Source organism: Rattus norvegicus, chromosome 9, assembly GCF_036323735.1.
Source record: "Rattus norvegicus strain BN/NHsdMcwi chromosome 9, GRCr8, whole genome shotgun sequence".
Lineage (NCBI taxonomy): Eukaryota > Metazoa > Chordata > Mammalia > Rodentia > Muridae > Rattus > Rattus norvegicus.
The window spans coordinates 16,061,667-16,088,236 of record NC_086027.1 but is presented as its reverse complement, the minus strand read 5'-3'; the positions used below and the strand labels follow the sequence as shown (position 1 = coordinate 16,088,236).

The 26,570-nt window shown below is 42.5% G+C and overlaps 1 protein-coding gene and 1 pseudogene across 2 annotated transcripts; both read right to left on the bottom strand.

The window, feature by feature from the left end:
- Positions 1-26,570, bottom strand: part of LOC134480455 (reticulocalbin-1-like) — a 105,141-nt pseudogene that overhangs the window by 22,644 nt on the left and 55,927 nt on the right.
- Positions 4,491-26,228, bottom strand: Spetex2gl1 (Spetex-2G protein like 1). 2 transcript variants are annotated; one of them, XM_063268038.1, is made up of 5 exons: positions 12,411-14,670; positions 11,529-11,688; positions 10,065-10,196; positions 9,212-9,395; positions 4,491-5,278 (listed from the first exon to the last, which is right to left on the bottom strand). In XM_063268038.1, exons 1-5 carry the CDS (start codon positions 12,538-12,540, stop codon positions 5,273-5,275), a joined length of 612 nt encoding a protein of 203 aa, XP_063124108.1. In that variant the 5' UTR covers positions 12,541-14,670; the 3' UTR covers positions 4,491-5,272. The 2 variants fall into 2 exon arrangements, with proteins under 2 accessions (XP_063124108.1, XP_063124109.1); XM_063268039.1 differs by lacking the exons at positions 11,529-11,688; positions 12,411-14,670 and adding an exon at positions 25,351-26,228.

The window sequence follows — 26,570 nt, the reverse complement described above, 5'->3', positions numbered from 1 at the left end:
CAATCTTCACACACACCTCACACATATCTCACACACACCATATGCACTCTCCTGTCATGTACACACACATAATCTTCATACACACCTCACACATATCTCACACACACCACGTGCACTCTCTTGTCACGCACACACACAGTCTTCACACACACCTCACATTCTCTCCTCACTCATTTTCACATTCTCTCCTCATGCGTTCTCCCTGGCTCTCACATTTGTTCTCAGACTCGCTCTCTCATTAGCTTCCTCATTCACTCTTCACATTCTCTCTCCACTCACTCTTCACATGCTCTTCTCATGCTCTCTCATTCGCTCTCACATTTGTTCTTACATTTGCTCTGTCATTTACTCTCTCATTCACTCCCTCATGCTCTCTCTCATTTACTCTTCACATGTTCTGTACCCTTTCTCTTGCCCCAGTCCTTTATTAATAATCCAAAAGCGGGTAGAAAAAAGAGATTTTATAATCATTGCCAAATCAAATGCAAAGAATGACTACATCTCACCAAGAACTAAGAATTACAACTGTTCTCCAAAGTTTCAGGCTTGCCCTATACCCAGGCCTGTGGCCAATATAATAATAATAATTGTAAACTTATCATGATTTAAACTTTAACTCTTTACTTTTATACTTCAGAGTCCAAAGATCCGAGATCAGCTAATTGCATTTTCCTGTGACACTCTAATGATAAATGACATAGGCAAAACTGCCAGGCAGTGGCCAGAAAGAATCAAGGTAACCCTTAGCACACTAATTCCACTAGCGTTCTGTTCCTTGCACTCAATGACTCTCATAAGGGGTCCAATAGTTAGACTTAGTTTACTAGTATATTATTTTATATATTCTATACTTCCTTAACTAGTCTATAATATTATGTAAAACTTACTTCCTAACTTCAATAACTTTTTCCTTTCTTAGGGTCCCAATGTTGGCTCTAATTCATTTTCTCTTATTTTCTTCAAGCTGTCTTTGCAAGTAAAACCCTAATCTAGAACTACAATTCTGCAGTTATTACATTTTTTCCAAGATGAGAATACACAGTATGCACCTGGGCCACTAGGGCTGTGCTGTGCTGTGCCCCTATGCATCAATTTCCAATTGTCTAAGAATCATAACATCAAAAACATCTAGTTTCACAGAATTCACCAGAGCAGAAGGAGAAAGAAGTAGAAAAGTCAGATATAATACAATAATTGTGCAAACCAAGACCAACTGATATGCAGTCACACACAAATGAAATCTATAAAGCCGTTGTCCAGGGCTAAGGTTTGGAGAAATGGAAACAACCAGTTTTTACAAAAAGCTACTGCGGGCTACTGCGATGTCTCCATTGTATGTTGTCCCCAGCATTAGCCAGAACTCAGACAACAAAGGGAGGTCAAAAGGATTCAGATTGGAAAGGAAGAAGTCAAAATATCACTGTTGCAGAGGATAGGGTATTATACATGGGACACCCCAAAAGTTACAACAGAGAACTCCTAAGCCTGATGAACAACTTCAGCAAAGTGGCTGGGTATAAAATTAACTCAAACAAATCAGTAGCCTTCCTCTACACAAAAGATAAACAAGCTGAGAAAGAAATTAGGGAAATGACACCTTTCATAATAGTCCCAAATCATATAAAAATACCTCAGTGTGACTTTTATCAAACAAGTGAAAGATCTCTGTGACAAGAACTTCATGATCTGAAGAAAGAAATTGAAGAAGATCTCAGAAAATGCAAAGATCTCCCATGTTCATGGCTTGGCAGTATGAAGATAGTAAAAATGGCCATTTTCCCAAAGTGACCTACAGTTGCAATGCACTCTCCATCAAAATTCGATTCCAGTTCTTCATAGGGTTAGACAGAACAATTTGCAAATTCATTTGGAATAACAAGTAATGCAGGATAGCTAAAACAATCCTCAACAATAAAAGGACTTCCCTGGGAATCACCATCCCTGAACTCAAGCAGTTTACAGAGCATTAGTGATAAAACTGTATGGTATTGGTACAGAGACAGGAAGATAGACCAGTGGAATAGAACTGCAGACCCAGAAATGAACCAGCACACCTATGGTCCCTTGATTTTTGACAAAGGAGACAAAAGCATCCAGTGGAAAAAGGATAGCATTTTTAGCAAAGGGTGCTGGTTCAAATGGAGGTCAGCATATGGAGGAGTACAAATCATCCTCTTCTTATTGCCCTGTGTAAAGCTTAAGTCCAGGTGGATCAAGGACCTCTACATCAAACCAGATCACTCAAACTAATAGAAGCAAAAGCCGGGAAGAATCTTGAACACAAGGACACTGGAAAAAATTTCCTGAACAAAACACGAATGGCTCTTGCTCTAAGATCAAGAATAGACAAATGGGACCTCATAAAGCTACAAAGCTTCTGCAAGGCAAAGGACACTGTGGTTAGGACAAACCAGCAACCAACAGATTGGGAAAAGACCTTTACTAATCCTACAACTGATAGAGGGCTAATATCCAAAATATACAAGAACTCATGAAGTTGGACTGCAGGGAGACTAATAACCCTATTAAAAATTGCAGTTCAGAGCTAAACAAAGAATTCATAGCTGAGGAATATGGAGTGGCAGAGAAGCACCAAAAGAAATGTTCAACATCTTTAGTTATGTGGGAAATGCAAATCAAAACAACCCAGAGATTCCACCTCACACCACTCAGAATGGCTAAGATCAAACACTCAGGCTATAGAAGACGCTTGCACGGATGTGAGAAAGAGGAACAATCCTCCATTGTTGGTGAGATTGCAGACTGGTACAACCATTCTGGATATCAGTCTAGAGGTTCCTCAGAGAATTAGACATTGCACTAGCGGAGGACCCAGCTATACCTCTCTTGCACATATACCCAAAAGATGCTCCAACATACAACAGGGCACATGCTCCACCATGTTCATAGCCGCCTTATTTATAATAGTCAGAAAATGAAAAGATCCCAGATGCCCTTCAACAGAGGAATGGAAACAGAAAGTGTGGTACATCTACACAATGGAGTACTACAGAGATATCAAAAACAATGACTTCACGAAATTCATAGGCAAAGAGAATGAACTAAAACATATCATCCTGAATGAGTTAACCCAATCACAGAAACACACACATGGTATGCACTCATTGATAAGTGGATATTAGCCCAAATGCTCAAATTCTCCAAGATTCACAGACCAAATGAAACTCAGGAAGGATGACCAAAATGCTGATTCTTCACTCCTTCCTTTAAAGGAGAAGAAGAATCCCTATTGAAGGGATAGGGATGCAAAGTTTAAAACAGAGCCTAGAGGAATGGCCATTCAGAGTCTACCCCACATGTGGCCTATACATATACAGCCTTCAAACTAGATAAGGTGGATGAAGCTAAGAAGTGCAGGCTGATAGGAACTGGATATAGATGTCTCCTGAGAGGCACAGCCAGATCATGTCAAATACAGCGGTGAATGCTAGCAGCGAACCATTGAACTGAGAACCGGACCTCAGTTGGAGGAATTACAGAGAGATTGAAAGAGCTGAAGGGACTTGCAACCCCATAAGAACAACCATGGCTGCCAAGCAGAGTTCCCAGAGACTAAACCAGTACCCAACCACTATACAGGGACTATGCCATGGCTCCATCTGCATGTGTATCAGAGGATGGTCTTCTTGGGCACAAATGGAATGAGCAGCCCTTGGTCCTGCCTAGGCTGGGAAAGTGGCTGGCTGGTGAAGGGAATACTTTTAAAGCAGAGGTGGAGGGCGATGGTATTCGGACTTATTTCTGGAAAACAAGGAAGGAATAACATTTGAATTCGAAATGAAAAATATCCAACTAAAAATCAACAACAACAAAATGGTATTTTGAGCTTCGAATCAAAAAAAGCCACAGTCAGGAAACAGAGAATTGTATGCCTCTGGTTTTCTTCAAATATGCTTGGGGCCCACGTAGGTTCTGGGCCTAGGCTGAACCAAGCAGGTTCCTGCCACTGACTGCTCCTCTATTCCTGTTTCCAGAGGCACCATGCAGATTAATATTGGGCCAGAGATGTGGGAAGAGCTGGTCAGAAGTGGCTTTCTTTCCTGTGGTCTCAGGATTATCTGCATTCCAGGGTCTTCAGCATTTTCTGCCCCAGGATTTGGGTGCAGGGTTCCCGATGGCTTTAAACTCCCTTATACCATGTTTATATGTCCTGGGAGGTATTACAGAAAAATTAATGTTTATGCTATTAATTTGGTCAAAACTCTCATCGACAGAGTATAATTTAGAGGTAACTATATATTTGACAGCAAGCATACACAGTGGGTAATGTATGCATGATGAAGTTGAAATTCAGAGTTGGAAACACAGTGCACAGTGACTGTATAAATGCCTGTGAATCTCAGTCTGACTGGGAAGTGATTTGATGCCCAGTCCCCAGGAGAAAGCAGAGATCCATTCCTCCCTGATAGCTGTGGGACTTCAGATGTTGACACTAATGATCAATAAAGAAGGTTCTTAAGAGTGAAAGGTTTGAGATTACCCCTTTATTCACCAGAATACATCCAATTTACTGGATAGTAACCAGATGCAGGTAGTCAATATATACAGTCTATATCCTTATCAAAATAGAAAAGCAAATGAACAAAACAACAATAGATAACTAACAAATCTTCAAATGAATAGAAGGAAAACCAAATAACCAAAACAATTAAAAATTAACCAAACTTTAAATAGAGGAATTGCACTAAGCATTTTTTGCTGCTCCTTTTGCAGAATAGACTTATAGCCTGTGGCTTGCCTTGGAGACATAGTAGACAAGCAGTTAGTGATGGTAATAATCTTTTCAAGAGGAGTGGAAGTAGTTCTGTTTTGTTGGAGTGGGGGTATTAAGGAAAAAGCCATCCAACACTGAGTATAAATGATATTACACACTTTGTCACAAAGTCTTTCCAATATTGTGAACTGATCTCCATGAAACTCTTCTGGGTGACCCATCAGGACAAGTACAAATTTACACGTGCACGGTCTTTCTGGATGAACAGCAGCTCTTGATTGATGTGCATCAGCACTTCTCTGAGTCCCTCAGAAAGTGCACACTTGCTGGAGAGAGGCAAGGTGAAAATACAACGTATTCAATCCAAAGAAATCAAACTAAAGGAGGAAAATGCAGTCCACAATTGCTATGGCCATTACAGATGAGATGTTATAGTGGTGTATTTGCTCTGCACACTTAGTTCTCCTCCTGTAGTTCTTCTCTCCAAGGGAGATCTTGTCCTGGACTGTGTCATGTTCGAGTTTCTGCTGGAGAATTTCAGACCTAGCAGAGCAAGGGAATAAAGATTTAGTGAGCGGTTGTCAATTCAGCTCTCCCTCTTACATCAGCTCTATTCAGTTGGATAATCCAGCATGACCTGTCAGCTGAGGTCAGTCCCTGCATCCCCAAGTGTCCTAGAGTACCTGCGCTTGGATTTATATCTCACCTTTCAAACTGCTAGAATTTGAACTGTGGACTATGCACTGTACTGGGATTAAGAGAAAAATGAGCATTTTTCACACTGGTCCAGGTATATGGCATTGAATAATAACATTGTAGCTATGTCTGAATCTGAGTTCAAGAGAGGTATGAGCATCCTAGAATACCATGTGGATTCCTTCTGGAGAACATGCCCAGAATTGAGGTGAAATTTCTGATTATGTCAGCACTGAAGGAACCCGTCTAGTTTCCATTTGTAACCACTGTATCTGCAAATACACAGAGAAGCCATCTCACTTCAAATTCATGCTCACCGCACAGATCTTGTAATCACTGAGAATGTGCTCCATGCAAATCTTCCCAGCGTACACATGGACATTAAAGGTGATTGTGATGTAGAAACAGAACAGCACCCCTGTAAGTCTATGGCTAGTGCAAGGCAGTTTGTGAGAGGACAGAAGAGAAAATGTCCTCAGATCTTTCCGGCTAGATCACAGGAAGAAAGGAATAGAACATAGCAAGAAATCCAGAGGATCATATATATATTGTTTCATGGGCAAAATTCACATGAACTGTACCAGAACAATACTCTGAGTAGCTCCTTAGCTGCCTGAGGCTGAAATCCAGGTGGGGTGGTCATCCATCCAAAAAGGATATTTATATAGGGAAGGATATTCAAATGGCCTCTTCCAGCCTATGTTCCTACCTGAACATTAATGCTTAATGTAAAGATTCCCCAGGATTCGCTGGAGGCATAAAAACAAATGTTGAGTGGGATATGTACATAGTGGCCAGAGCCTATAGACAGCTCAGTCAGTGATGTGCTGTCCTCCCATAAACCGTCATAGACTCAGGGTTCTTTCCCCATTAACAATCCGGCTTAGCAAGTCCCAAAGGCTGTGTAGAGCTGTCTTGTTGCTCAGCAAAGGATCATATATTGGTGGTGGACTAGACTGTTGTTCTTGTTCACTCTTTCAGACTTTCCCCAAAGTGTGCAACTTCTTCTAATCGGAGCTGTCTTTACCATAGCCTGAGTGACTTCATGCCCAAAGCTAGAATCATAGGAAATCTCAATAACCAGGATCCAAATCAACAAATTTTCTCCCCGTAATGTGATTGTTCCACAGATAATTTGAATAAGTAAGTAAAAGCTTGCATGGATTATCTCACACTGAATAAGAATCTATGGAAGGGCTCCATCGTATGGTACACTTTTACTCGTTGGCTGATGGACGTCTGGATAGATTCTCCTTCAAGGTTACTCTGGGACCACTACAACATTGATGCTCCCTAGTTGCAATGGCAATACCTACTCCTTGTTGTGGAATCACTGGGTTAACTAAAACTTCTGTTCCACTTTCTGAACATGGCTTCTCATAGGGCTACCTGTTCTTACACTGTCAGACCCATTTGAAGCTCATCATTTCTCCTAACCAATTGAGGCTGAAATTAACTGAGAGAAAATGATGTTGATCGACAGCACTTGCAGAATGCTACACAGATAACATAGAGGAGCGCTTTGGATTATCTGTGCACCTAAAGGGGTTCCTGAAACTGCCCTGTTCTTGCACCACAGCATAGCTATGGGACTTTTTCTGGATGACGATACAATTCCAAGCAACTCAAATTCTCAATGAATAAAATCCAAGCCAAACTCCCAGGGGAAGTTGTAGTGTGCCAAGGTAGCTCGAAAGAAATGGTAGCAGGCAATGTGGAAAGCAACCGTGGAGAAGACACAGTGAGTGACATAACCTTCCAGTGGGCTTTCACAATTCACAAAGAACAGAGAAGCAGAATAAACTCATGAATTTTTCTAGAGAAGCCTTGCCCTTACCTCCCAGTACTCCGTTCCTTTGATGTGCTCCAAAGGATTTCAATGCAGATCAGTAGTTTTGCCCCTAATCACTTGAAAATCTAACTTTACAGGTGTTTTTGTGTCCTCTTTTTGGGGGTTGCATTTCTAAAGGATTTTATTGTCCTGCTTCTACACCATAACAAAAAGGGACCTGCAAGCTCTAGGCCTGTATCATTTGTTACCCCTGTGAAACATGACTCACTTGAACATATTTCCACTCCTCCCCCAGACTTCACTAGATAATTCATTCTGAAATTTTTGGAAACAATAAATTAGTAATTTAAGTGTCCTTTTGCTGTACAGAGCTAGATGGAGATGCCAAATGACTGGGCAGCTCTATTTCATGTTTCATGGATGTAAAGTGTATGCTTAGAGTACTTTTCTCATGAAACTTGGAAATAGAGGGAAACATACGTTCACTACTGCAAAAACACACACACACATATACCCACACACACACCACACACACACATACACACACACACACCACACACACACACACACACACAAACACACACACAAACACAGACACACAGATACACACTTGCATGCACAAATGAAAACTTTGCTCTTATGCAGCACATTTCCTGTTGAGTGAGGAATTAGTGGGAACAATGCTGTGTACAAGTCTCTTAGACACAAGCAAGATGTGCTGCCCTGGCCTGTACTCATTTCCACTTTAGGAAACCTTTCTATGCAGATTCTTGCTGGTCCAACAAGTAAGTTACATGTTCTGAACAGATAGCCTAAACAACACATCATCAAATCCCCAAGAGAGATTTCTAGGAAAAGACTCCATCAAGCTCTATGCTGACTCATCATAGGCCCCTCACTAAAACTACCCTGTTTCTTTCATAGAAGACTTTGGAAGCATCAGAGAAGACAGTGACTCATGGTCAGTTCCCAGGAACATTTCATCACATTAGAGTTCCTGTGATATTAAAACAACCTCAATGTCAGTCAGAAAAAGGCTAAATAAATAACATACAGTGAATTTTCTGAAATGCAGCACTCTGTACAATATTGAGAGGTATCTATCCTGAAAGAATGCAGTGCCCGTGATATAGTCAGCAAAGCAATGTCAGCAGAGGGTTGCACTCTAGGATTCCATGCAACATCATGGTGAAGCCAATAAGACAATCCACAATCTTCCCTGGGGATAACTCTGTTCAGGTAAAGTGAAGAAATCTAATCCTTATTTTTAAAATAGCTGAATGGTTTAAGTATGTGTTGAGACAAATAAGAGAGGGGGCTCATCTTGGAACTGGACGAATGATGCAAAGACTGCTGGCCAGCACAAAACAGGAAGCTTCATGTTTGTTGAGAGACTTAAGCTTAAAGGACTAAGTCTCCAGGAGCACTCAAATAAGACAGGACTGACATGCTGATACACAGGCTCTGTAGTTACCCAAGATCTATGAAGCATGAAGTCACCATCTTCATATACAGGGACATGAGGGGAGGAAGAACAAAAGCCACCACAAATGACAATGAGAACCATTTCTTTGGCATTTCCACCAGGCTCTCCTCCTTGAAAACTACTTACTTCCTGAGTCTCACACCATCCCTGTAAAGAAAATGGGCTCTGGGCTTTTGCTTCATCCCTCCAAGCCCTGCTCTAGTCTAAAGAGGGGCTCCCACATAGCACCCTCCATACATAATGGCATGTAGAGCTCTGCTGTGTGATCAACGTATCTCCCTTAATGAAGTGCAGATTCTCGAAGAGCAGGAGCATTTGCTTTCCAAACATGCAGTTTCTTGAAAAGGGGCTATCTCCACAGAAAGCCTTGTAAACAATCACATGAATGTACACTTGGATGAGACCTAGGTCAGGACATGGATCAGTCAATAGACAGTTACATTGGTTTGTCTATTTTTATGGTAAGACCTGAGGACAACCTGACCCTGAGGCCTAACCCTACCTGCTGTTGCGTGGCACTGGGGGCACAGATGTTCATTCCGGCCTCTTCACAGAGCCTCTTTGTCTCCACAGAGGATGCTGGCAGTTCAGCCTGCTCCACCAGCAGTTCTCTCTTCTCATTCAGCAAAATCTGTATATTGTTCTTCAATTGAGCTTGTTCACGCAGGAGCTGGGAGTGCCTGATGCTGAACCACAAACAAAAAATGGTAAAACCCAGCCAGCTTCTATTTGCCTGTCACTCCTGCAAGTACAATCATCCCTTCAAGGGTCCTCATCCTCAGAAATCCCCAGAATAGAGCCACACTATGCAGGTTCGCACCAATTAGAGGAGGTCAAATCCAGAATCCACATTCCACATGAATCAAAGTACTTCTGAAAATCCTGACACTAAGACGGTTTATATAAATCAAGGAAGAAGAGATGGTCCATAAGGGAGCTCGTATGTCCATGGTATGGTGAAACCATCTTCACGTTGTGGGGAAAGCCCCTCTGAGGGGTAGTTGAAGACCAAATAGCTATAGACTCTTTCCATGTGTTTCTCATGGATCACAGATCTTTAAATCTCCTGTCAGAGTCCTAGAGATTCAGAGTTGATTGCTATTCCCATCATGGTGCAAACCTTTTCTATCTAGAGGAACTTTAACTGGGAAAATAACAATTGGAGGGTCTTCTACACCCCTCACATGTACGACAACTGAGTCCAAGAGCTACAAATCTAAGACCCTTGCCAGGAGGCAGCCTTCTTGTTAAGAGTCAGACACTACAGAACCAGAGCCCTGACTTTTGTTCAAAGTCATACAGGACAGAAGCATTCCCTGCCTAGTGCTGGGTTCTCATCTCTGTCAGCGACTCACCGGTAGGAACTGTTCACTTGTATGAGCTCCTTGTACCTCTCCATGGCATCACTTATTGAGTTGGTCATCATTTGCATAGCCATCATTCTCATCTCATGTTCAGATTGAAGGACTGGCAATTCGACATGCAGCCTGGGTTAGGTCATGGCCAAAGGAAGAAATAATGTTTTGAACTCACGATTTCAGAATTAGGTGAAATGTAAATAAAAATATATAATAAAAAATTTAAAATTCAAGGAATGGTGGAAGGGAAGAAAATGGCAAACTCAAAAACCAGACCAAAACCCAACAGTGAGACTCAATCCACAGAAAATATTTCTATGTAAATAAGCAAACATTTGTTTTGAAATAAGGACTCCTTGGAATCCTGAGAGATATGGTTCTGCAAAGACTCACTATATAGGAGGGGGCAGAGCCTGAGAGCTCCCTGTTTGGGAATAACAACTGTCAAGACCACAGTGACCATTTCTAGGTCACAATAAACAATCCCTGGATAGTTAAAAAAATAAAAAAACTAAAGATCAAAGCAGGTGAAACAAATTAGGTAAAATCAGACTGTTCTCTCTATTACTTAAACTCAGTATGTTCCACATACTTGCTCCTTCAAAGTATTTGCACTGGTTAAGTTTATTATCCTGGGCACAGGAAAACAGAGTCACGGTACCAGTTGGAGGGACCTGACCTTCAAGAGCTGGCCAGGTGAGCATGATGGAATTGACTAGTTCAGGAAGAAGATTCCTCCAGTCTGTGCCACAGCTTTGGGCCCAAGAGAAAGCTGTGATGACATTTCTCTTGTTTTGAAAGCAGGTATACTCAATCCTTGGTTTCTATCGTTACATGAATTCCCAGAGGGCATAACTATGCTTGACAGGGAAGAGGATTTATAGCACCTCCTCCCCTCAGGAGAGTCCTGTGTGCCACCAAGGTATACAGAAGGAGCAAAGTGCTGTGTTGATCAATGTGGGCCTCCATGTACTCATCACTATCATGACCTGTAAAGTGTTGATCAAACAAATCCTCAGACCCCATCAAAGGTTCCAGACGTCCTGATCCAGAGTAAACCACCAACAAATACTGCCACATATATACACACCAACCCATATCCAAACACATTTAGAATGTCAACTACATCCATGGAGGTGCCATAATATCAGTGTATAATGAACAAATTCAGAGGAAAGAGTGATGACGTGCAGGCATTTCATTCACACACACAGTTGCAGCAAGTGTGACAAGGTCATTCTAGCTGTTGACAGAACCAATGCTAATCCAAGAGGCTCAGGGTCAAGTAAAAAAGAGATTGACCCTAAACGCACAGCACCTAGCTCATCTCACAAGCAAATGCCTGCCAAATCTCCTTAAAATCCAGGATGAGATGTGAAACTCTCTCGTGCTATGAGGAAATCTTGAGCTAGCAGAGAGAGAGCGCAAGACAGTCAACAGGTTACTGGGCATAATGACTACCTGTGGTCCCACTCATCATAGATATAAAGATCCAGGATTTGATAAAGTTCATCCCTCTCGAATTGACACTTCTGGATTTCAAATTTGAGTTCCTCCAGTTCCTTTAGACACTCCTCTTGCTTACTGATGACATTTTGGGATGATGCCTTCCTACCAAAACCTGTAGACAGATAAACCCAAGTGAATTTGCATATTTGAACCAATGGGCAGAATAGATCATTCTGAATCCGAAAAGGAGGTTGAGGAAGGGGAAATGGTAGAGACTGGGTGAATCCCTGAAAGAGCAGAAAAGCTTTCTTAAAGGTTGATTCTTAAGCTATGTCTCTGTTCCCAACCTCTAAAGCCATACACGTGCCACACTCACTATTAAACAACCAGCGGCACTGAAAGTTATAATATGACTGAGACATAAACATCTGTGACATTGTTGTATCAGATGTGGTGCAGATAATCCTGGAGTTCATAATGACTTCATAATGTTTAGCACCATCAAGCTCTAACCAAGTGTGGTCCAGCCCAGAGTGTCTGAGCACTCAATTCATGACTAGGGGTGCATCCTTCCTTGTTCTCGCCATCAGAGATTTATGTAACCTACAGTAATCTAGAGGATGAAGTGCTTCAACTCCCAAACATGGATGGTACATTGTTAATCTCACAGTGCCTCCTCCTGCCAATCATTGACACTCATAGTTAAAAAGCTTCAAGAAAAGACACTGAAGTCTTACAACTTTATGGCTTTCTCTCAAATTAAAGATCAGGAACTCCTGACTCTTGGTTTGCCTTTGAAAAATCCCAAGGCTCCTGCTTGTAAGGCCTAGTCTTAGAAGGCACATCTCAAACCTACCTCCTTGAGGATGTTCCCCAACTCTGCCCACGACTCACCAAGCCTTCCCCAGAATGATTTCCTCCTTCCTGTTTCACTAGAGAGGGGGTCAGCTTCCCTCTGACCTGGTGCGGTCTCTCCTTGATCAACACTTTTCTTCCGAAATAGCCTGAGCAGCTGGCGAAACATGCCTGCTTGTGAACGCAAAGGGAACTGAAGTAATATCCCAAAGGCAGTTGGTGTCACCACAACACTGGTGACATCACAGAAGATTCTAGGGATCTCTTAGATACAATAGAGTGTCCAGTGAACGGCTTACTGGTGATGTCACTGGAAAATTCTATGGCCTACCTACTAACCAGCTCTCCCCACACTGATGAATTTCTGTGGGGACCCTTTCCTCCAGTCTCCCATGTGTCACTGGGAATACCATTTGGCAACCTCTATTTCAAAGCTAGATATGTCTCTCTGCTTCATTAGAAGTCAACATTGCTTTTGCTGCAGAGGGTTTCTTACAACCCTGAATTGGAGAACAGATTTTTCTTAGCACCCAAATCTCTAGGGACCAAGGAGGAGGGAGAGTTTTCTTAAAAGTAAATCTACTACTCGAGACAATACATGTGACATGTATTTTGATTTCTAAGCTTTTCCCTTTTTCTGGAGGCCAATATATTTCTTCTATACCTCTGAGTGTATAAAACCTGGAAATATTTGCTTACTGTGCAGTCCTTGAAAGCCGACATTGTTTCCATTTACATATCCATGTATGTTACAAAATCAATGGTCTATAATCCTATTTTTTTGCAATAAAAACTCCTTTTCCTTGGGAACATAGGGATCAACTACAGGGCATATATAAAACAATAAATTTCTGTCTGTTTTATATATTATGTAGGACATCCTCCCTTTCTCAAATATAACAAGACAATTAAATTGGACATCAGTGAGCAAATGTCAACCTGGACCTTGTGTTACTACATTGTAACTACATAACCATCACTTCTCCAATATCCTTCTCCGTGAATAGACAAGTCTAGGCACGAGAATATTGGGGACTACAACATGATCTTTTACTTGTAGCAAACATAAGAATCCGGAGGACGAGAAGGGAGTGGAATGGTCTGAGTTCAGGTTGAACCTCAATTTTAATGGGTCCATACGTTCAGGAGGGAGTCTATTTGGCATTGTGATATATGGATTCTGTCTTCTTATCACAGGTGTTATAATAATTCAACATGAATGTGTGCTATAATGCCAGCCCACCTCAGAGATGTAAGAGTGAAAATCATGTCTGACCTTTCTGGGAAGAACTCTGCCTTTTACTACCATCTGGAGTTATACAACATCACTATACAAAGCTCAGAAGAGAGGGGTGCAGATGTGCAGGCCTTAGAAGTTGAGGATCTTTTCTACTGATTAAGCCACTTCTTTTTCCTATGTAATTTTTCCCTTGCTCTTTTACTAATGGTGGCTGACTTCTTTCCTGGCCTGAGGTAAACTGGAGTCCAATCTTTTGGATTACCGAACCTTCTATTTTCGAGATGACAGTCCCACCAAGGGTCCTACTGCGTACAGAAGGTATGAATAAGTCTCAGGGGCTGGAGTAAGTTAAAAAGGTCTGTTACAACAAAGAACTGATTAAGAAAACAAGAGCCCAGCTGCTCATCAAGATCACAGTTGTATGAGATTAAGAAAATGTGAATAGGGCATCGGGTGAAAGATAAATTAATTAGTAGGTCATAGGCCTAGAAGGGTTATCCTTTGATCTCAGTGGAGCTGCCATTCTTTCTGCCATTCCTCATTCTCTGCCACAGGACCAGAGACTTCCCCATACAAATGGCTGGCCTTGCCAAAGACCTGGCAGGGCTTCTCCCTGTAGAATAGGACATGTAGAGTCCTTGAGGACTCACCAAGAGGTCTCCTCCACACAGGTTCCTTGTTGTCAAAGGGAAATGTTCCTGCAGAATCCTGCCATGGCAGCAGGAATTTCAACCTGGCTGCTCTTGGTCCAACTCACTGGGTGCAGGCCTGAGGCCCAGGAATATCTGGGGAAAGAAGTAGCAGGCACTACCTCACAGCTCTCTCTTTGTTGGATGCAACTGCTAGGACTGTGATAGGATTTTTGTTTCTTGTGTGTTTATTAGAAATACCTACAAAGCTGATTAAAGTTGTAACATGCCTTCATACCCAGCGTGCAGAATGTTTTCAAATCGTTGTTGTTCCTGTTTTATGTTTGGATTTTGTTCTTTAATCCCCTCAGGAAATTTCCCTGTGCTTAGAATGTTAAGCACATGCTCAGGAGGGATCGATTATTCAAGTTAGGCAAAGCTTTTGTTCTCACCATCCACTCCACAGATGATGCCATAACTTACTTTGAAATAAGAAAACAGCTATAGAGAAGTAAATTAACCTATAAGCTATCACAGAAGAAACACATCATGATTGTGGAATGGCACCCCAGTATTTTGTATTTCCTAAGTTATTTTTATTTTAAACTTTTTTATTGGATTTTTTTGGGTACATTTCATCTTTTTTAAATCCTTAAAGGTACCTTTTATTCCTCTCCTCCCATTTAAACAAGGTGGAATTTCACATGTAATTGTTAGTCCAGATAGTTTGGTCAATGGCTTAGATATCACCCTGGCCTAGTTTCCTTGGCATAAGCTGACTTAGAAGCAGACTCAAAGGTTCAGGACTCAACAAATAATGAATTCCACTACATCTGGATACCTAGCCTCACAGCCAGGAAGGGACTGGATTTCCATTCACTATTTAAAAAAAAGATGCAGTTCATTAACATGTAAAAAATTTCTCAAGTATATTAAAGTGTTTACCATGGTCATACAGTTTTTTAAATACCTGGCATTCATCTTTTTCCAAAACCTAAAATTTCTTTCTTATTCACATTTTTTGATTATTTTTGGTATCAGTATCATTTTTTAAATTTCAGTTTTTTTACTAGATATATATGTTTTATTCAAACGTTATTCTCTTTCCCAGCTTTTGGTCCATAAGCCCCCCTGCCGTGACCTCTCCCATATGTATGGTCCCCAAATCCATGCCACTTAGAAACCCCTTCCTGGACATTTCCCTGCACTCAGGGTCCAACCTTGTTAAGAACAAGGGCTTCCCCTTCCACAGGTGCCCCAACGAGGATATTCTCTCCTACATATGCAGTTGGACCCCTGGGTCAGACCATGTATAGTCTTTTGCTAGTGTTTTATTTGGTTGGCATTGCTGTTATTATGGGGTTGCAAGCCCTTCAGCTCTTTGAATCCTTCTTCTAATTCCCATAAAGGGCGTCTTGTTATCAGTTCAGTAGTTTACTGCTAGCACTGACCTCTTTATTTGACATGCTCTGGATGTGTCTCTCAGGGGAGATGCATATTCTGTCCCTTTCAGTAAGCACTTTTTAGCTTTATCAATCTTACCTAGTTTTGGTGGCTGTATATATATATGGGCAACATGTGGGGCAGACTCTGAATGGCTGTTCCTTCAGTCTCTGCTTTAGATTTGGCCTCCATATCCCCTCCTATGGATATTTTTGTTCCCCATTTTAAGAAGGAGTGGGAGCATCTGCACTTTGGTCATCCTTCTTCTTGAGTTTCCTGAGATCTGTAGATTGCATCTTGGGTAATTCGAGATTTTGGTCAATATCCACTTATCAATGAGTGCATACTGTCAATGAGGGGTGCTGAGTACCTGGAAGAGAATGGGGGACAAGAGATGTGACGAAGAACTCCAAGACAAGAGTCTAATCAAGGCGACACTTTTATTTTTCCCCAAGGCTGATTTTGTACCATAAAAAGGGTAACAGAGAGAGGGGGGAAGTAAGAAACATTTACCCACGCTAAGGACACAATATTCCTGTGGTTAGAGAATTGGCTGGTGTTGACAGGTTGTCAGAAAGGTCACGGGTTTGTCATATCTATTAGTCAGCAGGATGTTGGTTTATCAGAAAGGTTACAGGTCATGACATTGGGTATCTTAACGTCACACGTTATCATATGATTATTCATTTTGACCACCACTTTTGTATTAGTCTTCTGCAGCTGGCTGGGGATTTTCCATGAACCCAGTCATACTTAATGCTCACCATAATAATAACATCAATAGTGGAGGGCTTCAAGGCCATCGCTCCCAACAGCATACCAAGTGTGTTTTTCTGTGATAGGATTACCTCACTGTGGATGATATTTTCTAGTTCTTTCCATTTGCCTATGAATTGAACGTTGTCATTGTTTTTGATAGCTGAGTGGTACTCCATTGTGTATATATACCACATTTTTAGAATAAATTCCTCTGTTGAAGGGCATCTGGGTTCATTCCAGCTTCTGGCTATTATGAATAAGGCTGCTATGAACATCGTGGATTATATGTGTTGTTGTATGAGGGAGTATCTTTTGGGTATATGCCCAGGACTGGTATAGCTGTGTGCTCAGGTAGTGCAATTTCCAATTTTACAGGAACTTTCAGACTGATTTCCAGAGTTCTTGTACCAGTTTGCCATCCCAGCAACAATGGACGAGTGTTCCTCTTTCTCCACATCCTCGCCAGCATCTGTTGTCACCTGAGTTTTTGATCTTAGACATCCTGACTGGTGTGAGGTGGATTCTTAGGGTTGTTTTGATTTGCATTTCCCTGATGACTAAGGATATTGAGCATTTCTTTAGGTGCTTTTCAGCTATTCTATATTCCTCAGCTGAGAATGTTTTCTCTAGCTGTGAACCCCATTTATTAACAGGGGTGTTTGGCTCTCTGTACTCTAACTTCTTCTGTTTTGTGTATACTTTGGATATAAGCCCTCCATCAGATGCAGGATTGGTAAAGATTTTTTCCCAATCTGTGGGTTGCCTTTTTGTCCTAATGACACTGTCCTTTGCCTTACAGAAGCTTTTCAGTTTTATGAGGTCCCATTTGTCGATTCTTGATCTTAAAGCATAAGCCACTGGTATTCTGTTCAGGAAATTTTCCTTAGTGCTCATGTCTTCGAGACTCTTTCCTACTTTTTATCCATTACTTTTAGTGTATCTGGTTTGATGTGGAGGTCCTTGATCCACTTGGACTTAAGCTTTGTACAGGGCAATAAGAATGGGTCAACTTGCATTCTTCTACATGTTGACCTCCAGTTGAATCAGCTCCATTTGTTAAAAATACTATCTTTCTTCCATTGGATGTTTTACCTCCTTTGTCAAAGATCAAATGACCATAGGTGTGTGGGTTCTTTTTTGTGTCTTCAATTATGTCCACTGATCTGCCTGTCTGTATGCCAATACCATACACACTATTGCTCTGTAATACTGCTTGAGGTCAGAGTTGGTGATTCCCCCAGAAGGTCTTTTATTGTTGAGTATAGTTTTGCTGTCCTGGGTTTTATGTTATACCAAATGACGGCAAATTGCACTTTCTACCTTTATAAAGAATTGAGTAGGAATATTGATGGTGATGGCATTGAATCTGTAGATTGCCTTTGGCAAAATGGTCATTTTTTACCATATTCATCCTGCCAATCTATGAGCATGGGAGATCTTTCCATCTTCTGAGACCTTCTTCAATTTCTTCAGAGATTTGAAGTTCTTGTCATACAGATTTTTTACTTGCTTGGTTCAAGTAACAGCAATTATTTTATATTATTTGGGACTATTGTGAAGGGTGTCATTTCCCTAATTTCTTTCTCAGCCTGTTTACCCTTTGAGTAGAGGAAGGCTACTTAATTGTTTGGGTTAATTTTATACTCGGACAGTTTGCTGAAGTTGTTGATCAGGTTAAGTAGTTCTCTGGTAGAATTTTGGTGTTGCTTAAGTAGACTATCATATCATCTTCAAATATTAGTGTTTTGACTTCATCCTTTCTAATTTTTTCCCTTTGACCTACTTTATAGTTTGATTGCTATGGCTAGGACGTTAAGTACCATATTGTACTTAAGTAGGGAAAGAGTGGGTAGCCTTGTCTAGTCCCTGATTTTAGTGGGATTCCTTCAATATTCTAAGTTTAGTTTGATGTTAGGTACAGGTTTGATGTATTTTGCATTTTCCTATATTTAGATTCAGGCCTTAAATTCCTGATCTTTCCAGGATTTTTTAATGAAAGGGTAATGAATTTTGTCAAATGATTTCTCAGCATCTAATGAAATGATCATGTGGTTTTGACTTTGTTTATATGATGAATTTCGTTGATGGACTTCCGTATATTAAACCATCCCTGCATCCTTGCCATGAGGCCTACTTGACCATGATGGATGATTGTTTGGATGTGTTCTTGGATTCAGTTTGCAAGAATTTTATTGAGCATTTTTGATCAATATTCATAAATCAAATAGGTCTGAATTTCTCTATCTTTGTTGTATCCTTGTGTGGTTTAGGTATAAGAGTAATTGTGGCTTCATAGAGGGAGTTTGGTAGTGCTCTGTCTGTTTCCATTTTGCGGAATAGTTTGGACAGTTATGGTATGAAGTCTTCTATGAAGGTCTGATAGAATTCTGCACTAAATCCATCTGGTCCTGGGCTCTTTTTGGATGGGAGATGTTTAATAGCAGTTTCTATGTCTTTATGAGTTATGGGGTTGTTTCAATGGTTTATTTGTTCCTGATTTAACTGTGGTACCTGGTATCTGTATAGAAAATTGTCCATTTCCTCCACATTTTCCAGTTTTGTTGAATATATGTTTTGTAGTGGGATCTGATGATCTTTTTAATTTCTTCAGATTTTGTTGTTATGTCTCCCTTTTATTTCTGATTTTATTAATTTGGATACACTCTCTGTGACCTCTGGTTAATATGGCTAAGCGTTTATGTATCTTGTTGATTTTCTCAAAGAACCAGCTCCTGGGTTTGCTGATTCTTTTGATACTCGGTTTTGTTTCTTCTTGTTTGATTTCAGCCCTGAGTTTGATTATTTCCTGCCTTCAACTCCTCTAGGGTTTATTTAATTTTTTCTAGAGCTTTGAGGTGTGCTGTCAAGCTGCTGACATATGCTCTCTCTTGTTTCTTTTTGCAGGCGTACAGAGCTATGAGTTTTCCTCTTAGCGCTGCTTTTATTGTGTCCCATAAGTTTGGTTATGTTGTATCTTCATTTTCATTAAATTCTAAGAAGTCTTTAATTTCTTTCTTATGTCTCCAATGACCAAGTTGTCATTGACTTCAACTTCCATGTATATGTGGGCTTTCTGTCCTATTTGTTGTTATTGATCAGCAGCCTTAGTCCGTGGTTTTTTGATACGAGGCATGGGATTATTTCTACCATGAGGATGAGTTTCTTTCAAAGATCATCATGATTTTTGGTAAGATCTTCCCTGTAATTGGTGGCATGGCTTCCCACAAACATGGTCCAGTTGTCTACAATCTCCTCCTTGGTCAGCATCTCATACTTGTTTTTGTCTGACTCATACACCAGATGCCGGTCCTCAGCCTGTGCATGGTCATAGTCCTGAGGGTCCAGTGGTGAATCTCATCTTAATCCAGCTTCCCATCCTTGTTCAGATCTGGGAAATCATTGAACTGCTCCCCAGACAAAACCCAGTCGGTCTCAGGGCAATTGTCCTCGTGAGAAAAAGATGTCCACAATGTACTCATCCTGGTCCACAAAACCATCCCCGTTCTTGTCGATATTCTCCAGCGTTTCCAGAACTACAATCTCCTCATATGTTCTAAATGCTCTTAGTGTAGAAAAGCAATGAACCCGTCCTGAGTAGCTGTCAGGTCACCATCAAGGCCTTAAACCTCCTCTCATCTCGTGGAGGCAACTTTTTAAAGTTGTGATGATCAGAGCTATCTTGGAATTCAGCAAGGTTTCCCAGGTAGTAGCCATAGGTGGCCTGCTTGTATTCTTCCCAGGAGATTTTTCATCTATGTCCCTATCATAATCCTTCCAGAGTTTAGGCACATTTTGGTTGATGTATCTTTTCTGTACCTGTTTGATCCAAACTTTCAGATCCTCAGTAGTAACAAGGCTGCCTTAATCACTGTCAATTGGATCAACAATTTTCCCCAACTTCTCCTGCTCTCGTCCAGGATTAGCTATCAAAGGTCTTGGAGTCCTCCTTGCCCAGGAAGACCTCATGATCGTACAGGAAGCTGTGCTTATTCTCTGGTGGCCACTGGCCCTGCTCTGAATCAGGACAAACCATGTGCTCCTTGCTCATCATGCTCTTGGCATGAACGCCAGGACCAGTGCCAGCAGCAGCCCATGGAGAGTCCCAGGCTGACACCATGCACCACAGTCGCGATCAAAGGGAGGCAGCAGGGAAGTAGGGGCTCAGAGCACCTTATCCGCTGTCCCTTCCCCAGAGAGGGCTTTTGTTACATTTCGAATGTTATCCATTTTCCTGGTTTCCACAAAACCCCTTATAAAACCCCCTCCCCCTTCTACTGTGAGGGTGTTACCACACCCACCCAAACACCTAGGCCTATCTGCCTCCCTGTTCTGGTTTCCACTACACTGGGGCATCAAGCCTTGACAAGACCAAGGGCTTCTCCTCCCATTTGTGCCCAAGAAGGCCATCCTCTTCTACATATGCAGCTGTAGCCATGGGTCTGTCCATGTGTACTCTTTGGATGGTGGTTTCCGGCCCTGGGAGCTCTGGGTGTTTCTTAGTGTTGTTCTTATGGGGCTGTAAACCCCTTCAGCTCCCTCAATCCTTTCTCTTACTCCTCCATTGGGGACCCTGCTCTCAGCTGAATGGTTGGCTGCAAGTATCTGCCTCTGTATTTGTCATGCTCTTTACCCCACTCTTTTGAGCAGATCACCACAGAGCAACGAAGATGTATTGTCTTGGCGTGATGATGTACAGACAAATAGATGATTTCTTAATTCTTATGATGATTCTATAAGAGTTCCTAAAATTAGATTAGTAATTTTAAGCTCCTTTATAATGGGACAGCTATTATGTTTTCTCTGGTAATCAAAATTGCATTGAGAACTCTTCCTTCTTAAAGTTTCATGAGTGAATTGCTTCTGCAATACCAAGCAGGCATCTACAAATTAGAACCCATGCTAAGAGGGTATAAACCAATTAACCAAAGTTCATAAATAGAGAACTAATGATTTACTATAGGTGCAAGGACTTTACGTAAATAATTGACTGGATTTGCCTATAGGCAATTTCACTTATTCTTTTCTCATAAAAATTACAGCTTTTAACTCTCCATGAACATGCAGAGCCAGTGACAGATGGTGACGGTTTATCCTGATGATTACTCTTCATGGATATGCATGTAAACATTCTCTGACGTAAACTGATTATCCAACTTATGATTTGAATTCCTGTGCAAACTTGTGGTGAACTTTTCACCATGTGATGCTCTGTTCAGAAAGATATACAAATGCTGAGGACAAAGAGAGAGAAAGCTTTTTAGACAGAACTGAAGTGAAGAGAACAGAACTCAAGAAGAACTTAGAAGTAAAGGCCTAGCGTTGAGAGTAAGGCATTGAGAGTAAGGAAATTATTGTGTCATAAGAGCAAGAGGAAAGGAGATAAGAAGAGAGCAAGGAGAACCTTATAAGTCAAACTTTATGGAGGCAAACCTTTGTAGAAATTTTAGGAAAACGGAAGAACTTATAAATAAAGGTTAAAATCACTTCTCTTCAGTCTTCAGCCTGGCTCACTGGCTAGCCTGTGCTCTTCAGTCAGACTCACTGGCTAGCCTCTGCTCTTCAGTCAGGCTCACTGGCTAGCCTCTGCTCTTCAGCCTGGCTCACTGGCTAGCCTCTGCTCTTCAGTCAGGCTCACTGGCTAGCCTCTGCTCTTCAGCCTGGCTCACTGGCTAGCCTGTGCTCTTCAGCCTGGCTCAATGACTAGCCTCTGCTCTTCAGTCAGGCTCACTGGCTAGCCTCTATTCTTCAGTCAGCCTCACTGGCTAGCCTCTGCTCTTCAGTCAGGCTCACTGGCTAGCCTCTGCTCTTCAGTCAGGCTCACTGTCTACCCTGTGCTCTTCAGTCAGGTTCCCTGGCTAGCCTCTGCTCTTCAGTCAGGCTCACTGGCTAGCCTCTGCTCTTCAGTCAGGCTCACTGGCTAGCCTCTGCTCTTCAGTTAGGCTCACTGACTAGCCTCTGCTCTTCAGTCAGGCTCACTGGTTAGCCTCTGCTCTTCAGCCTGGCTCACTGGCTAGCCTCTGCTCTTCAGTCAGACTCACTGGCTAGCCTGTGCTCTTCAGCCTGGCTCACTGCCTAGACTCTGCTTTTCAGCTGGGCTCACTGGCTAGTATCTGCTCTTCAGTCAGGCTCACTGGCTAGCCTCTGCTCTTCAGTCAGACTCACTGGCTAGCCTCTGCTCTTCAGTCAGACTCACTGGCTAGCCTCTGCTCTTCAGCTAGGCTCACTGGCTAGCCTCTCCTCTTCAGCTAGGCTCACTGGCTAGCCTCTGCTCTTCAGTCAGGTTCACTGTCTAGCCTCTGCTATTCACTTAGGCTCACTGGCTAGACTCTGCTTCTCAGCTGGGCTCACTGGCCTTGGGGCCCTAGCACATCGCTTAACCATCTGCTCATGACTGCCTGACCACACTGACCACCTGACCGGTCGCCCTGACTTCTTAAAGTCATTACCTAGAAAGAGCACAAGAAACCAAAGAGAAACACCACAGCAAACTTTTTCCATGGGCTCTGCTTTAACCTTAAGTGCTTTCATTATTTCTTTAAAAGAGTGAAATATAATTTCGGCTATTCATATGGCCAAGAGAGCTGTGCAGTAGTCATTGCTTTATGGAATTTGGTGCTAAATCAAAAGATTCCTTTATTCTATCACGATGTTATCTGTATGCTGTAAGATGTATGTTTAGAAAACACAACACCAACTTCCTAAAATCTAGATGTTTTAAGACATCAGCTCATGGAGAAACATACCTGCTTCCTATCTAGACTGGGCTTTTTTGCTATACTGCAGGTACAATCAATTTTCCACACTACTTCCATGATTTTCAAGAATGATTAAGAGAAAAATAAGTTGAACATAATGGCCCGAAAGGGGGTTCTGTCAAGTTGTCTTATGTGGGACAAGATACCAAGCTGTAACTGGTCAACCTAAAACCACCTGTTCCCAAAACTAACAGAACTTACAGAAAATACATACTTTCTTATCATTCCTCCTCCCCAATGGTCAGTGATTTAATGAGCACCTACTACGATCCTAGCACTGTGCATCTAAGTGTGTAATGGTGAATAAAAAACTTAATAAAAAGCCTCATTAAGGAATAAAGAAAAATGAAACATAACTTTGAAACTCAGAATTCAATATAAGCAAAACCACCATTTCTTCAACTGGTGATTTCTGAAAACTTCATCATTTTTTTCCATGGGCTTCTATAGTAATGATACTGAGTCTTGATTTGGTAAATCACAAAAAGCAAGTCACACTTCTTTCTTGGCTCCCACAACTGTCAAAGGGAACAACACTGTTGCTGTCCATTGTGCTTCCCTATCAATCCTGCTATGCATGGTAATGAATTCCAGTCTTTTCAATGTGAAAACAGGCCACCACTTGAGGGCAAAGGTTATTAAAATTACCCAAACCGGTATATTCTCTAAAATTTTCACATAGCATTTTACTGATATCACAATGTAAATTCACTACAAATATTTAACCAATGAAAATATTGAATAGCTCTGCAAATAGGAGCGATAATCATATATACTTGAAAACAACTATCATGGAAACAAACGACGTAATAGGAGAAAAGATACATCACGAAAAGCTACACAAGCAGCAAAAAAGACACTATATTTCTTGGTTTAAAAGTTAGGAGATACACTTGATCTTTAAAGACAGACAATGTACTTGATCTTTAATCCCTTTAACTGTGCCCTGTCCACATAGAAACTGCAGTAGATGACAATCTTTTGTAAGATTTATTTATTTATATGTGAGACAATGCATCTGTCTTCAGACACACCAGAAGAGGGCATCAGTACTCCTTACAGATGGTTGTGAGCCACCATGTGGTTGCTGGCATTTGAATTCAGGACCTCTGGAAGAACACTTGGTGCTCTTACCCATTGAGTCATCTCTCCAGCCCCCACAACGGCCTCTTACACAGCATCACAGTGGTCTATTTCACTAGATGGCTCCAGGATGATAACAGAGAAACTTTCACAGTTCCTGAGCACTTCTGAGTTCAAACACCACCAGTGCCCACTCTGTGCTGTTGGCACATTCTGACCTTCTCCTAAGGGTTGTCAGCCACAAAAGGGACGGGTTAGCCCCAGACAGCATTCACTGCCCAATCCTAAAAACCCCCTTCGATTCTGAAAAAGCCACAATCCATGCTTGCTCCATATTTGAGGAAGCCAAATGGTTGATCTGGCTCAAGGCTCTACTTTTCTTAGCTCATCAACTTTCTTTTTCCACTTCTTGTCACAAGAAGTACGTTTTTATGCTGCAACTACACTGCAATGTTTGAAGGAAACCACCATAAACTCTGGGTGCCACCTCTTGAAATTTAAAATTCACAAAACAATTCATGGCTTTCTAATCAGCACCATGGACAATAAACAAAAACAAGCAAAACCATTCCAAAGGAACTTGCTGATCTGGAGGCCTGCTCATAGCAGGCAGGAAAGAATTAAATTAGGCAGAACTGTAATCTGCATAAATTGCCTGAGGTTTTAAGAAAATATATTCCCATGATCCCCATCCTTTAACATACAATAGAAACATTACAGGGAGTGTGCCACCAGGATAAGCTGCCTCTGAAAAGCCTGTCCTCCCCTGGCAGGTACAGGTCATTTAATTCTAAGTCAATCTGGAGAGAGGTGACAGCCCCAAGTTGCTCTGGGGATGTCAGAGCACAGCTCTCATGCACACTCCAGAGCACCTCTACACTCTTTCCCAATGCCATAGGCTTTCCAATCCCTGCTTCAGCTCTCCATACATCCCTGAACCCTCCCTCCCCCTACCCAATGGGCTCACTTTGCATTGCCTCCTTCTGCCACTGCTTTCCCAGGACAGGGGGACCAGGTGGGGGGGGGGGGGGCAGAACCAGTCCAAAGAGGGACGCGGGTCTCCTACCTACCTTGATTCTGCTGCTCTGGGGCTGCAGCCCGCCCTGCTTGCTACTTGCTGCTTGCTGTTCCTGGGGACCAGACCGGAGGTTGGGCTAGGGGTCCCCGCGAGCTCCATGCCTCAAGGTCCCCTGGCAGGGCTGGCCTGGGCTTCTTCCTTGGACACTGCGAGGCTGTAGTCTCTGTTGGAAACCCCGCCGCTGTCATAGGGCGCCCTCCCGTGGCCGAGATGATGCCCAACGCCGCTAAGGCCCCCCTTCCCTGGCCGCTTCTTCTGCTTTTTCTTTTCTTTTTTTCTTTCTCTTTTTGCTGGCGATGTGGCGCCTGCGAAGAGCTCGCCTCCAGGAAGGAGGACATCGTGCAGGCAGAATCACCTCTGGGGCCTGCCGGTGTCGGAGAGGGAGAGAGAGGAGTCAGCTTGGGCGGAGGCGCCCTGGCTGCCGGCGCCTGCGGAAGGAAAACGTGTCCAGGCACATGCGCTGCTGCGGGCGCCAAATATAACGCTAGCGCCCCGCCCCCTCAGGCCCTGCGCTCACCCACGAGTTCCGCGTGCCCTGAGGCCCGGCTGGGGCGAGGTCGAAGGGCGGGGTGGGAAGGACACGTGTGCCCACTCCAAGGTGCAGGCAACACCGGGAGGCGCGACACCCGGAAGCGCAGGGTGCTGAACTCAGGGATCCAACCAGGCGCGTCAGTCCACTCTCAAGGCTCTGTGGATGCGAGGGCGGCTTCTTCAGGCCTCCAGGTCCACCACGAAAAACCCGCGGGCATCACAGCTGGAGCTTCCAGGTGCCCCAGGCTGGAGGCTTGGACATGGCGATTGTGGTTGCCACTCTCCTAGGCTGGCTCAGCAGGGCACAAGCCACCACCTGCTGTCCTCACCTGAAGGCATCTTGATGGGGCTGAGAGCCCACATCCAGCAGGCGAACCTCAGTGCTCAGGGCCATGGTCTTGGGTCTGCACCTTGTTGCCAGCCCCTCACACATATGGTGGCATCACACATATGGCTCCTTCTACCAACCGCCACTAATTACCATTTGGACATTCCATCACAGTGTTCTCAAGAAGAAAGATGCAAACAAACACGAAAAGAATGAAATTTAAAATCTTTTTTATCAGGTTGGAGAGATGGCTTGGTGGTTAAGAGCGCTGCTTCTCCATTGCTCCCAAGTTCAATTCCCAGCAACCACATGGTGACCCACAACTATCTGTAGTGGGATCCAATGCCCTCTTC